This window comes from Prionailurus viverrinus, chromosome D3, assembly GCF_022837055.1.
Source record: "Prionailurus viverrinus isolate Anna chromosome D3, UM_Priviv_1.0, whole genome shotgun sequence".
NCBI lineage: Eukaryota > Metazoa > Chordata > Mammalia > Carnivora > Felidae > Prionailurus > Prionailurus viverrinus.
This window is the reverse complement of record NC_062572.1, coordinates 21033746-21047293: the sequence shown is the minus strand read 5'-3', so window position 1 is coordinate 21047293 and position 13548 is coordinate 21033746. Positions and strand designations below refer to the sequence as shown.

The 13548-nt window shown below is 46.6% G+C and overlaps 2 gene segments (V, D, J or C); both read left to right on the top strand.

Moving 5' to 3' along the window:
• LOC125148931 (immunoglobulin lambda variable 5-37-like) overlaps window positions 1-13548 on the top strand; it is a 1027427-nt gene that overhangs the window by 61495 nt on the left and 952384 nt on the right.
• Window positions 4439-5037, top strand: LOC125148943 (immunoglobulin lambda variable 1-40-like). The segment is given in 2 exon segments: window positions 4439-4591; window positions 4703-5037. Coding segments are annotated over 2 exon segments (447 nt in total).

The window sequence follows — 13548 nt, the reverse complement described above, 5'->3', positions numbered from 1 at the left end:
CAAGCAGTGCTCGGCCTGTGGGGGTCCCGTCCAGACTCTCAGGCCAGGTCAGGGAACGTGGCCTCCCTGAGCATCTCTAGCCTCCAGGCTGAGTATGAGGCTGATTATTACTGCTCAGTGAGGGACCACAGTCTCAAAGCTCACACACTGCTCCAGGCCTGTGGGGAAGGGAGACCCAAACCTGCTGTCCCCTCAGCAATGGGACTTCCTGTGCAGCTCACACCCCTTGGCCGACACAGCTGCTTCTTTGTTCATGTCTTCTAATAGTGGAGTCTTAGACAAGGCTAAGGAATTTCGTCTAGAAATAGTGTCCTTGTTCTCTCAAATTGTGCCCGTAAACCCAGCCCGACTCTGCAAAACATTGTCTGATTTTCTTCTGTTGGGCAGGAGTTACTGCACACCTGGGGGCAGGCTGTCCTGGTAATTGAGTCCCCGTTGGGTCAGAAGCAGGCAGATTCCATATGTTCCTGATCAGGATAGATGACTGTACAGAGATCAGTCCCTCCACACCCTCTGGTGAACACCAAGTATGTGCCAGGCATGACCCTTGGGCTTAGATACAGCGTGAGTGTGCTAGGGACAATCTATGTCCTCATGTTGCTGAAAATGTCCTGGGAGAGAAAGAGGACAAAGAAGTATGAATAGCAACACATAAGATGTTTCTGGAGAGTGAACAAGGGTGAGGCAGTGAGGTGGACCTGGAACATTGGAGGCATTGACAGGAAACCCTGAATCTGATGTGCTGTGATGATGTCTCAGTGCTGCATAGATGATCAAGGAGCCAGAGGGGAGCGTGAGGAGGGGACCAGGCAGAGGCTGTTGACTGTGTCCCCATCAGACCCCTCTTCCTCAGGTCAGGGGTCCAGGCTCGGGTCCTGCTGGAAGAGCTGTGCTGAGAGGTGGGTCCCAGGGAGCCACCTCTGTCTTTTTGACAAGGCAGAGCTGCCTCTTTCCAATCCCTTCCCCTGTGGTCCTTTTTGATGGACTCCCCCACTCCCACAAGCAGTAGACAGGAGAGGTATCCAGGTGAGGGCCCGGGGGTATGACCCTGCTCAGTAAACTGGGGTCAGAGGGAGAAGGAGCGCCCCAGCCTTCCCAAATCATGGGATATGGCCTGTCCAGGCTTCTGTCTGCCTGCTGTGCCAGCCGAGGACACATCATTCCTCAGGGGCTAGGTCTCTGGTCACCCTGTCCTCTACTCATGTAAACCCATGAGGGAGGGTCAGGATCTGGGGAGGCTGCTGTAGCAAACGGAGGGGTGGGTGCAGGTGAGAAGGTTGCAGCCCAGAGATGGGCCCTGAGGTGAGGGATCTCCCCCAGTAGTGAGGAGGGGGCCGTGGAAGTCAAGAGGGCCTTCCCTTCCCCCAGGCGCGATGCTCACCTTGCCTTTCACGTGCTTTGTCACCTGAAACGGGGCCAGAAAGGGGTGCTGTGAGCATGTGTATGAAGCACATGGGTGAGCCCAGAGCTGTGGACCCAGCACCTGGCAGCCATCAGGAACAGCTCAGTAACGAGGGTCCAGACAACCACAGGCCTCTAACTGGGGTGCCAGTTTTGTCACAGAAGATAGGATGTATTCAGAGTGTGAAGGTATGTGGGACAGATGGAATAATCCATGTGGTTTTGGCCAGCAATCAGGGACAGCAGAGGCCCACCCCAGGGGCCCCTGGGTGGCTCCGTCAGTTAAATATTTGACTTCGGTTCAGATCATGATCTCATGGCTACTGAGTTCAAGTCCAATGTCGGGCTCTCTGCTGACAACTCGGAGCCTGCAGCCTGCTTCCCATTCTGTCTCCCTCTCTCACTGCCCTTCCCCCACTTGGGTTCCATCTGTCTCTCTCTCAAATATGTATAAACATTAAAAAAATTAAAAATCAAAGACCGATGAAAGCGTCTCCCTCACTCTCTCAGGTAGGATGAATTCTCTTCCACTTCCTGCACAGCTCAAGACCTATTTGTGCTCATGGAAAAGAATGAATGAGTATATGAATGAGAGTGATAAAAGTTTTCAGAGAACAAAATATAGAAGAGTACATCTTCAGTTTGGTAAAGAAAACTATAAAACACCTTCCCTTCGGTGAACACACAGAGAGATGAAGCACTGAAAGCTTTCCCACCTCGGGTAGGGAGCAAGGCCTCCATGTGCTATCTCAACACTGCTGTTCCACATAGGACTGGATATGTCTGTCAGAACCATAAGGTAAGACAAACAATGAGAGGCATTCCGATGAGGAAGAACAAGAGACAATTGTCCCATTTCAGGTGAGAGAATGACCTACAGGAAAACTACAAAGGAAGCTACAATTGAGTATGCAAATATATAAATTCAAAGAGTCATAAATAATTTTGGAAACATTTTAGAATAAAGATCAACATAGAAAGATCATATAGATGTGTATATACTAGCAATAAACAGGTGAAAATAATAAAAAAAACCTTAAAACCACTCGATGAACTATTTAGGGGCATATTTCACAAAACAAGTATAGGCCACAGGTGCTGAAATCTGGACAATGCTGGTAAATGTAATCAAAGTGGATCTAAAACAAGGAAAGATAAGTTCTGTTCATGGATTACAAGACTCATTATAGTAAATATGCCAGTTCTTCCCAAATTGGATAAAAGTGTAATTCAGTTCCTGTCCTAGCAAGTGAGGGTGGTATGGATAGAGGATAGACACATTGGCCAAGATAACAGAACATAAAACCCAGAAACGGACCCACAGAATGAAGGATAAACACTTTTTTTCTTTTACAAAGTAGAAGAAGCCTTTCCGAGGAGAAAGGATGGACTTTTGGACAAATGGCCACAGAACAATTGGATATCCTGAGAGAGAAATGAATCATACTTAAAACTCACTTTATATCTATTAAAAAATTACTAAAAGTATAATAGAAATAACTGTAAACATAAAGCTGTAAACATAAAAGGAGAAAATATTCAGGATCTTGGGTTTGATAAAAACGTTTAGACAAGACATTGTCAGGATAACACATTAAAAAACAAAAGAAAAACAAAAAATGACACTTGTTAAATACGACTTCATCAAATATAAATTCACTGTATTGCCTTTTCTTCTTAAGGTAGTAAGCCAAGGAAATTACCTAAAAATATAGAAGATTAACATAATACTCAATTTAATGGACAGTAGCTGGAATCCATTGCTTTAATGCACAGGAGTTTTCAAACATTCACGAGATAGACATATTCTCAATTGTAAGCCAGAGGAGGGACATGAGGTCTGGAGTATCTTCTGCAAAGAACTGGCAATTTACCATTTAATTGAGGTAAATGCCTCCAAATCCTATGGACTAGGGCTTGTTTGGAGAGCGAAAAATGCTACGATGATCATGGGCAGCACTACAGGGTCACATTATCCAAGATTCAGCTCAATGATGTGTGAATAAACAGAAGTGAGGAAACCCGCTGGGCTCTCAGGGCTGTGAAAACACAGTGGGGTGTGTGCCCTTCAGCCAGGAGGGGGCGCTGTGGGGCTGCCATGGTGTCCCTACACAGGGGCTCAGTGAGGACCATACAGGAAAAGGAATCTGGGACTGGGGACTGGGCCCTGTACTTCCTGAGGGAGACTCAGCAGCTGTGACCCTTCTGGTGTGGAAGAGTCCCCACTTGAACAAGGACATGCGTGTTGTCTCAACAGGTGCTTCCTTGCAAGGGTCTCCCCAGTGGTGAAGCCAACCTCCATTGTCCCCAGTATGTGATGTGAGGTGGCAAGAGTGACAGCTGACAAAGATTTTCAGTGTGGAACCCTGTAGGAATGCACACGAAGGATGTGGGCTTCTACCCACAACCTGGACAAAAGGTCTCCCTGTGTCCTCAGTGCTGAGGGAGCTTCTGGGAAAGGAGAACTCTGGGACCAGAGAGGAAGCAGGGAAGGGGGAAGAAATCGGCCTCCTGCACAGAACTGGCCATGTGTCAATGTGGACCCATCGCTCTGTGACCCTGATCCTCATCTGTGTGGTTGTACAAGAGTCACCACGTCAGTCCTGCCCCATCAATAATAGCCAAAGGCGCTGTGGACAGACTCACTATGCGGAGCCAGAGGAGAGCACAGTGTGTCCTCAGGGGATCGGAGGCCACACAGGGGACACCTGTCCTGTCCTGAAGGAAGGGGATGGTGGACAGAACAGTGGGAAGGCAGGAACTCTGATGAGATCTGCTCACCATGTCACATATGCTGTGTCTGGGCCTGGACACCAGGGGGTGGTCGTCACCTGCTTCTGAGGGTCGGCCATGATTAGAGCTGGGACCTGAACCTGGACAATGCCTGTGCCCTCTGCTCAGGACTCCAAACTGTGACCTCCCCTCTCCTGGCATGGCCCCAGAGACCACCTCCCTGTCCAACCCACCTGACATCCTCAGGCAGAGGGACTTGACCCAGGGTCAGTGAAGTGTCAGAGAGCTGCTGGTCTGATTTGCATGGATGGGCCCTCCCTCTCTCAGAGGATGAAAAGGGGAAGGAAGGGATTAGAGGAGATCTGCTCAGCTGTGGATCCACAGAAGGCAGGGTCGGTGATGTCCTCCACCATGGCCTGGTTCCCTCTTCTCCTCGCCCTCCTCATCTACTGCACAGGTGACTAGATGAGGGAACAGAGGAAGTGGTCCAGGGAGGACACGTGGGCCTTGGATTCTCCTCTGGTCTCTAGATCCCAGCATCATGCTCTCTTTGTCTCTCCCCTTCCAGGTTCCTGGGCCCAGTCTGAGCTGACTCAGCCGCCCTCAGTGTCTGGAGCCCTGGGCCAGACGGTCACCATCTCCTGTGCTGGAAGTGCCAACAACATTGGTAGAATTAATGTGAACTGGTACCAACAGCTTCCAGGAAAGGCCCCTAAACTCCTCATCTATGGTAATAACAGACGACCGTCAAGTGTCACTGACAGATTTTCTGGCTCCAAGTCTGGCACCACAGGCTCCTTGACCATCACTGGGCTCCAGGCTGAAGACGAGGCTGATTATTACTGCCAGTCTCTTGACATTACTCAAGGTGCTGACACAGTGCTCTAGGCCTGTGGGGAAGTGAGACAAAAATCTGCTGTTCCCACAGCAATGGGACTTCCTGTTCAGCCCTGACCTTTTGGCCAAGTCAAGTGCTTCTTTGTTTGTTTCGTACAAACTAGGGTCTGAGACCCTCCACAACCCATATGTCTACAAAGTCTTTCCACATTCTTTGCAATTCCTCCTTGAAGCCTGTCTTTCAGATCAATATACTGTGTGATTTTCTCAAACTGAGCACAAATTTCTGGGTGCCAGGGGCAGACTGCCCTGAGGACAGGGTCCATGACAGGTCACAGCAGAAACAGGAACACAAATCCAGCTCTGTCTGAGTCAGGACACATCGGGAGTGTCCGCTATGTGTCCTGGTAACAAAAGCTCCCACTAATTGCCCCTAAATCCTCATCTATTAGGATAGTTGGATCCATTGTGGATCCTGATTCCCTCTTTGGCTCCATGTCTAGCAACTCTGGCTTCCAGATCTTCCCTGGGCTGAGGGCGGAGGGCTGAGGGCTGAAGAGGAGGCTTCTGGTCCCTGCCCCTATTGGGACAGCATCGTGGGCTCACACAGAGTCCCAGGCCCATGAGAACTGAAAGCAGAACCCTTCTCATCTGCTGGAAGGGTGAGGCACCATCAGCTGCTCAGGTTCAGCCTGTGACTTCTGCTTCTGATGCTCCTGCTGCTGCCACCATGGGCCCTGGTGCAGGCAGCAGCACCACCTGGGAGTGAGGGCTCCTCCTTCCCTTCTGTCCCCAACGTCACTCACAGCAGCCCCTTCCTAGACAAAGGGTCTCAAAGGACACAGAAAGCTCATTCGTCCATCACGTTGAGACACAAGGTCTCTAAGTTCATGGACTGAGGGTCGTAGGTCCAGTGTTCTCAGCTCCCACCTGACTTCTGAGGAAGCCAGGGTCTCCATCCTTGGCCAATTACCTATTTCTAGAAGTTTCCGGACCTATGTAATCCTCTTATTAGTCTTCAGTAGAAAGAACTGTTTTTTTGGCTCTTTGGGATGACTTCTTCTCTCACTGCAGCACCAGCCCCAGAGTATATATGACTAAATCACATTTTTTTTTTTGCCTTTTGAAATGAATCCCTGTCCATTCCCATCAATGCTGAGAACCAATTAGTGATTTTCTTATTCACTTGCAGTGCCTACTACTTACAGAAAGATGTTGAATAGTAATGGTGTTTAGGTCACATTAGCCTTTTCATCTTGTAGAAATGTCCTCCCCACCCCCATCTCATTACCTAATTTTCTGGGTGTGGGACTGAGTTCTCTGTGTGTGGAAGACTCTGTGTTATCACAGAGTCTGTGAATGTGACAAATGAAACTATGATCTCTGAGGGCCGTTACTGTATTTTGTGTATTGTGTTAGTGTATTATTTATTTCTTTATTCGTCTATTTGCATCTAATTTAGTTAGCATATAGTCCAATAATAATTTCAGGAGTAGATTCCAGTGATTCATCCCCTATGTATAACACCCAGTGCTCATCCCAAGTGTCTTCCTTGATGCCTCTTACCCATTTAGCCCACAACCCCCCCACAACCCCGCCAGCAACCCTCAGTTTGTTCTCTATATGTAAGAGTCTCTTATGTTTTGTCTCCCTCTTTGTTTTTATATTATTTTTGCTATCCTTCCCTTATGTTCATCTGGTTTGTATCTTAAGTTGCTCATATGAGTGAAGTCATAGGATGTTTCTCTTTCTCTGACTGGCTAATTTCACTTAGCATAATATCCTCCAGTTCCATCCCCGTAGTTGAAATGGCAAGATTTCTTTCTTTTGATTGCTGAGTAATTCTCCATTATATATATATATATATATATATATATATATATATACCACATCTTCTTTTTCCATTCATCTGTCAATGAACATTTGGACTCTTTCCATACTTTGGCTATTGTCGATAGTGCTGCTAGAAACATTGGGGTGCCTGTGCCCCTTTGAAACAGCACACTTGTATCCCTTAACAAATACCTAGTAGTGCAATTTCTGGATTGTAGGGTAGTAGTTTTTTTTCTGTTTTCCCACTCACTTTTTTAAAAAATATAACTTATTGTCAAATTGGTTTGCATACAACACTCAGTGCTCATCCCAACAAGTACCCTCCTCAATGCCCATCATCCATGGGTAGTTCCATTTTTAGTTTTTTGAGGAACCTCCATACTGTTTTTGAGAGTGACTGAACCAGTTTGCATTCCCACCAGCAGTGCAAGTGAGATCCTTTTTCTCCGCATCCTTGGCAATATCTGTTTTTGCCTGAGTTGTTAATGTTAGCCCTTCTGACTGGTGTGAGATGGTATCTCATTGTGTTTGTATTTCTTTGATGTATATCTTTGATGATGGGTGATGTAGAAATTTTTTCATGTGTCTTTTACCATTGGGATGTCCTCTTTGGAAAAGTGTCTATTCATGTCTTTTGCCCATTTCTTCACTGGAATATTTGTTTTTTGGGGGGATGGTTTGGTGTTTGAGGGTATATGGGAAAGGCTGGGACAATCCTGTTTGTCCCCTGCCAGCAGGGACACCATTCAGGGCCTCTAGGGTTTCAGGCATCAGTGTGCTCACTAGATGATGCTTACCTGCCAGGACCTGGGGATTATCACCACCCAGACCACCTCTATCGCTGTATTAGTTCATTAAAGCCTCCTCTGTGTGCTCCCACTTGTGAAAGCCCTGGGCATGGAAGCTGGACAGACAGACAGAAAGGGTTCACTTGAGTGCAGCCACTCCACTCCCATGGCAGTTTCTGGAGCTATAAATATACTATGGGGAGCTCAGTCTGCACAATAGAGCTGGGTATCTACCATGACCTGGGCTTCTCTACTACTCACCCTCCCCACTCTCTGCACAGGTGAAGGCAGGCCTTACCCAGGACAAGTGGGAGATCCCCCCACCCTGATCCGGGAGATCCGGGGTCACTGCCCCACACCTTGCACAGGGCTCTTCACCCAGTCAAGTGGGACAAGACCTCTCTCTGCTGCCCTTGTTCCACCCATCTTGTCTCTGTTACTTAGTGTCACCAGCACTAGTCAGAGTCAGCGACTAGTCCTCACTGAGGAGATCTCTGCCATCACGGCCAAGCAACACAGGCCTACCTAAGGCCATGACAGCCATCTGGATATTCAAGAATGACCACTTGTCCTTTGCCATCAATGCTAAGTAATAACCATTGATTTTGGCTTTTTAATTACATTTTCTAGCTATTGAGGAATAATTTGAAAATAAAAGAAGTGAAGATCTCCTTTACCTGTTCTTGATCTTTGTGGAAATCGTCTCCTCACTACTGCAAGTACTAAGATGTGAGCCTCAGGACTACATCATCCGTGTGCACGAGAGTGTGTGTTTTACCATATTATACATGTATCTGTTTGTATTTTTATGTGGGTTTTATTAGGATATGGTGTTAAATCTAGTGAAAACCCTTTTGAGACTAATTGGGGCAATATGGTCATATCTCTTGATGTAATAATATGGTGTGTAATATAAAACTCTTTCTTATTATGTAACCCAATTTGTATCATTGGAATCAATCACACTTAATGATACAATCAGTTTGTAAATATGGTATTGAGGCCTCCTTGTCAATATTTTGTACCCAATATTTCTGTCAATAGTTCATGATACTGTTCTACTATTTTCCTTTTTGTGAAAAGTATTTTGAAAGTGTATTTATGAGTTTTATAATATTTTTAAAAGAAGTAAGAAATATTCAATACCGTGTTATATTATGAAAAAATATGAAGCATATAAATTGGAATCATCTAAATTCTGAGGTTTTGTTAGATGTCCCTTGTGAAAACATCTGTACCTAATGTATTTCTGTGGAGTGGTTCTGTAATAACATTTTCCATTTTTATATTGAAATTGGTCTATTCAGTCAATGTATTTCTAGCGCAGCCAATTTTGTAACTTCTAAGAAACTATGTATTTAATGTATTCTTACTAAGATGTACCACTTACAGGTTTTTAATATTCATTTTCCATTTTTCCATGTGAGATTAACAGGATGCGCTGTGGGACAGCCCTGTGGTCCCTACACAGCTGATCAGTGAGGACCAATCACTCAAAGGAGACCAGACCTGGAGGCTTTGTGTTGTCGCAGCAGATGCTACCTCCCAGGGCTCCCCGGACAGGAGTTCCACCCCCATCCTCCGCAGTGTGTGGTGTGAGCTGAGCTCCAGCACCAGGGCTGAGGGAGGGGCTGGGTAGGCACTGGATGGACCTCATTGGAGGTTCTCATTGGACCTCATGCACAGCCCCTCCTGTGGCAGAGGGTGGAGGAGAAAAGGAGGCCTGGGGTGGCCCAGCCCAGTGTGGGGACCAGGGTTCTGTCACCATGGCCTGGGCACTGCTCCTCCTCCTACTCCTCCTTCACTGCACAGGTAGGGACAGGCCTTATGGACACGGGGTGCTCCCCACAACACCCCCCTCTGCTCAGAATCCTGAATTTTGGTTTCCATTTCTAGCCAAATCTGCAAAGGATGTGTGTGTTTTCTGGTTCCCTGTCCCAGCCTGTGCTCACTCAGCCACCCTCCCTCTCTGCATCTCTGGGAACAACAGCCAGACTCACCTGCACCCTGAGCAGTGGCTATAGTGTTGGCAGCTACCATATATACTGGTACCAGCAGAAACTAGGGACCTTTCCTAGGTATCTACTGAGATTCTACTCAGACTCAGATAAGCACCAGGGCCCTGGGGTCCCCTGCCGCTTCTCTGGGTCCAAAGATGCCTTGGCCAATGCAGGGCTTCTGCTCCTCTCTGGGCCACAGCCTGAGGACGAGGCTGACTCTTCCTGTGCTACAGCTTATGGCAGTGGGAGAAGCTTTGGCTACTCACAGTGACTCAGATATGGAGAAAGTGAGACAAAAACCCCTGGGTCCACAGATCTTGTGTCTGAGCCTCTGTTATTGGGAAGCTTCTGTGGAGGCTCCTATAGGGGAGACACCTCTGTGGTGAGAGCTGTCCTTGAGGAGGAAGGACAGACACACAGATGATGCTCTTGCCTGAGACAGCACACGTGTCCCAGGAGCCCATGAGAATCAGGGAATGGAGCCCAACTGCACATGCCCCCGGGTCTGGAGAAACTTAGTAAGAACAACTATTTTACGACCAAAATCTCTGTCTCTCCCTCTAGTTATATCTCGTTTACTACTCACAGAATACTTCACTTCACACACTCATGTTCATCAATTATATGTTTTGTATCTGTTTTCCCACATCTAGAAATTCTTTGGGACACACAGTGAATGTCCTACAATTTAACTGAATTTAAGGCTTAGTTTGACTGCTTGGAGATAGTCTCAGATGCACAGTTGAAGGGCTCAGCACCAGGAGGCTGCTCCCCATTTTGATGCCAACAAAACTAGTAGATTGCCTGCACCCTCTGTCCAATGTGGCTACACGTCGAAGGTTCCCACGACTCCCTCCTCAGATCCATTAAGTTGCCAGATCAACTCACAGAACTCAGGGAGACACTGACTCCTTTTGTCAGCTCATTAAAGATATGATGAAGGGGACAAGTGAACAAGTACTGAAGAGACCCCTAGTGTCAAGTCTGGGAGCGTCTCAAGCACCAGAGCTTCGGTCCCCGTGCAGTTGAGGTGCATCTGATCTGGGAGTGGATGTGTTCGCCAAACCAGAAACTCTTCAAACACTTTACTTTGGGATTTTATTGAGGATTTGGGTAGACGTGATTGGACATTAACTGCACTGTCAGTCTTCCCTCCCTGTCTCAAGTATGAGGGGGTGAATATTCACAGGCTCTGATCAAGGCTTGGTCTTTCTGGGGACCAGGCCCATCCAGGAGCCATCCAGGAGCCCACCCAGAGTCACATCATTAGAACTAAGACGCTTCTAGTGCTCTTGTCACTTAAGAAATGGCAAGAATTTCAGAAACTCTGTGTCAGGATCCAGGGCACAGAGACTCCTATATAGTTTCTAAGATCACACAGTAGTATTGTCTCAACTGGACAAGGTGAACTAGATAGGCATGTTCATCCACAAATCTCAGGCCAGAAACTGTGACTCTTGTGTTACTGACGACACACTAAACTCAATATGTTAATAAGCACCTTGGTCATAGACACAATTTTCTCTTTCACCATCTGACAAGAAGTGAGTCACAACTTCTTCAGACTCACCTCATCCCCTCCGCCTCCCAACACAGGTTCCTCTTCTCCCTTCTGCTCCTGCCTCCTTCAGGCCTTCAGTCTCTCCCCATGGATCTTCAGGTCTGAACCTCATCTCTATGTTAGGATTTCAGAGAGAAGTAAAATCTTACAGTAATTTCCACTCTCTAGGGTTCATCTCTAGGGAGGAGAAGTCACAGATATTGGACTGGCAGGAAATCCCCTCATCATCTGATTCTTGCTCTCATCTCATGCGGGGGTCACTGCTTCAGTCTTTCCAGTGACACCTGCACCAATCTGTATCTCTGCTGAAAATTCTTCTGTCCCACCCAAGGGCCACAGTGACAGTGACCTCAGGGGCACAGTTCCCCTTATTGCCATCTCTCCACCAGTCACATATGGAATCTTTGACAGAAAGTTTTCAGCCCAGTTGGCCTCAGATAATAGAAATTCATTCTTCTACTCATGGATGTCTGAATGAGCTTTTTTTCTATCCTGAATATGCTGGACACAAAGAACAGAGGTAGAGCTGTGTTCACCCCAGAGACAAGTCTGATCCCAAATCGCTCTTTCCTGGAAGCTCCCTCAGTGCTTGGTAATTGCATCACAGAGATGGTTCTGAAGTTCATAGAAATAGGTCCCTCATGGGATTTCACTGGACATCATGTCGGGCTCTCCTACCTGCAGAAAAATTCCACCATGCTATACTAATGACAAAGAAAACATGATTTTTGAAAAACTTTAACGACTTCTATTCGACCTCCAGGAGAAAGCATCCCTTCTACATTGTTCCTACAATTTCTATCTCTTTTTCTCTGTAGTAAATACAGATCTGTGAAAAGTATCCTAGTGATTGTATCTGCATTTTCATAAGAACATTCTCATTGAGTTTCAATCAATGTTACTGAGAGAATTTCTTTACACAGAAGCATACACCCATTTATTTTTTAAAATTATTTTGTTGTATTTTTTTCAATATGAAATTTTCTGTCAAATTGGTTTCCATACAACACCCAGTGCTCATCCCAGCAGGTGCCCTTCTCAATGCCCATCGCCCACACTCACCTTCCTCCCACCCCCCCATCAACCCTCAGTTTATTCTCAGTTTTTCAGAGTCTCTTATGGTTTGGCTCTCTCCCTTGAGTTCTCTCCCTCAAACTTTTTTTTTTTCTTCTCCTCCCTCATGGTCTTCTGTTAAGTTTCTCAGGATCCACATAAGAGTGAACACATATGATATCTGCCTTTTTCTGACTGACCTATTTCACTTTGCCTAATACCCTCCAGTTCCATCCACATTGCTGCAAATGGCCAGATTTCATTCTTTCTCATTGCCAAGTAATATTTCATTGTATACTTAAACCACATCTTCTTTATCCATTCAGTACTTGGTGGATATTTAGGCTCTTTCCGTAATTTGGCCCTTGTTGAAAGCGCTGCTATAAACATTGGGGTACAAGTGCCCCTAAGCATCAGCACTCCTGTATCCCTTGGGTAAATTCTTAGCAGTGCTATTGCTGGGTCATAGGGTAGATCTATTTTTAATTTTTTGAGGAACCTCCCCACTGTTTTCCAGAGTGGCTGCACCAGTTTGCAACCCTCAGTGCAAGACGGTTCCCATGTCTCCACATCCTCTCCAGCATCTATAATCTCCTGATTGGTTCATTTCAGCCACTCTGACTGGTGTGAGGTGGTATCTCAGTGTGGTTTTGATTTGTATTTCCCTGATGAGGAGCGACGTTGAGCATCTTTCCATGTGCCTGTTGGCCATCTGGATGTCTTTGTTAGAGAAGTGTCTGTGTATGTTGTCCATTTCTAAAGTGCACACTTGGCTAAGTGGTGACTAATACATAAACTGTGTCATTGGATCCCTGTCAGAGCACCTGCTGCGGTCACTCCTTCCCTCTTGGAACTTCCTGCAGGTTTGTCCTTGGGCTCTGGGTTCAGTGCCACACACAGGACCCCTGCAGACTTGTGTCTGTGTGCTGGGGGACAGATCCTGGGAGGGAATTACTAACCACAGTGTGTGGAGAACTGTTGTCTCAAATAAGCAGACATAGTGACAGATGGCAAAGATTTTTAGTGGACAGTGCCCCTAGGAATACACAGAGTTGTTCCTTCCCACAGCACTGAGGACAGAAGGAGAGCTTCTGTTCAGGCTGTGGGAACCTCAGAGCAGGAGAGATCTGGAAACCAGGGAGGAAGCAGATAATAGGAAAGAACACAGAATCTTACACAGAAGGGGCCACATGTCCTTTGGTACTCGTCACAGCTCCGGACATGATTCTGATCTAAGTGGCATTTTTTAGAAATAGCACCTCAGTCCTGACCAATGAAACATACAGGGAAACATGGCCTGGCTTTTCTAGAGGAGTCTTAAAAGAGCAGAAAGTCTGGTTTG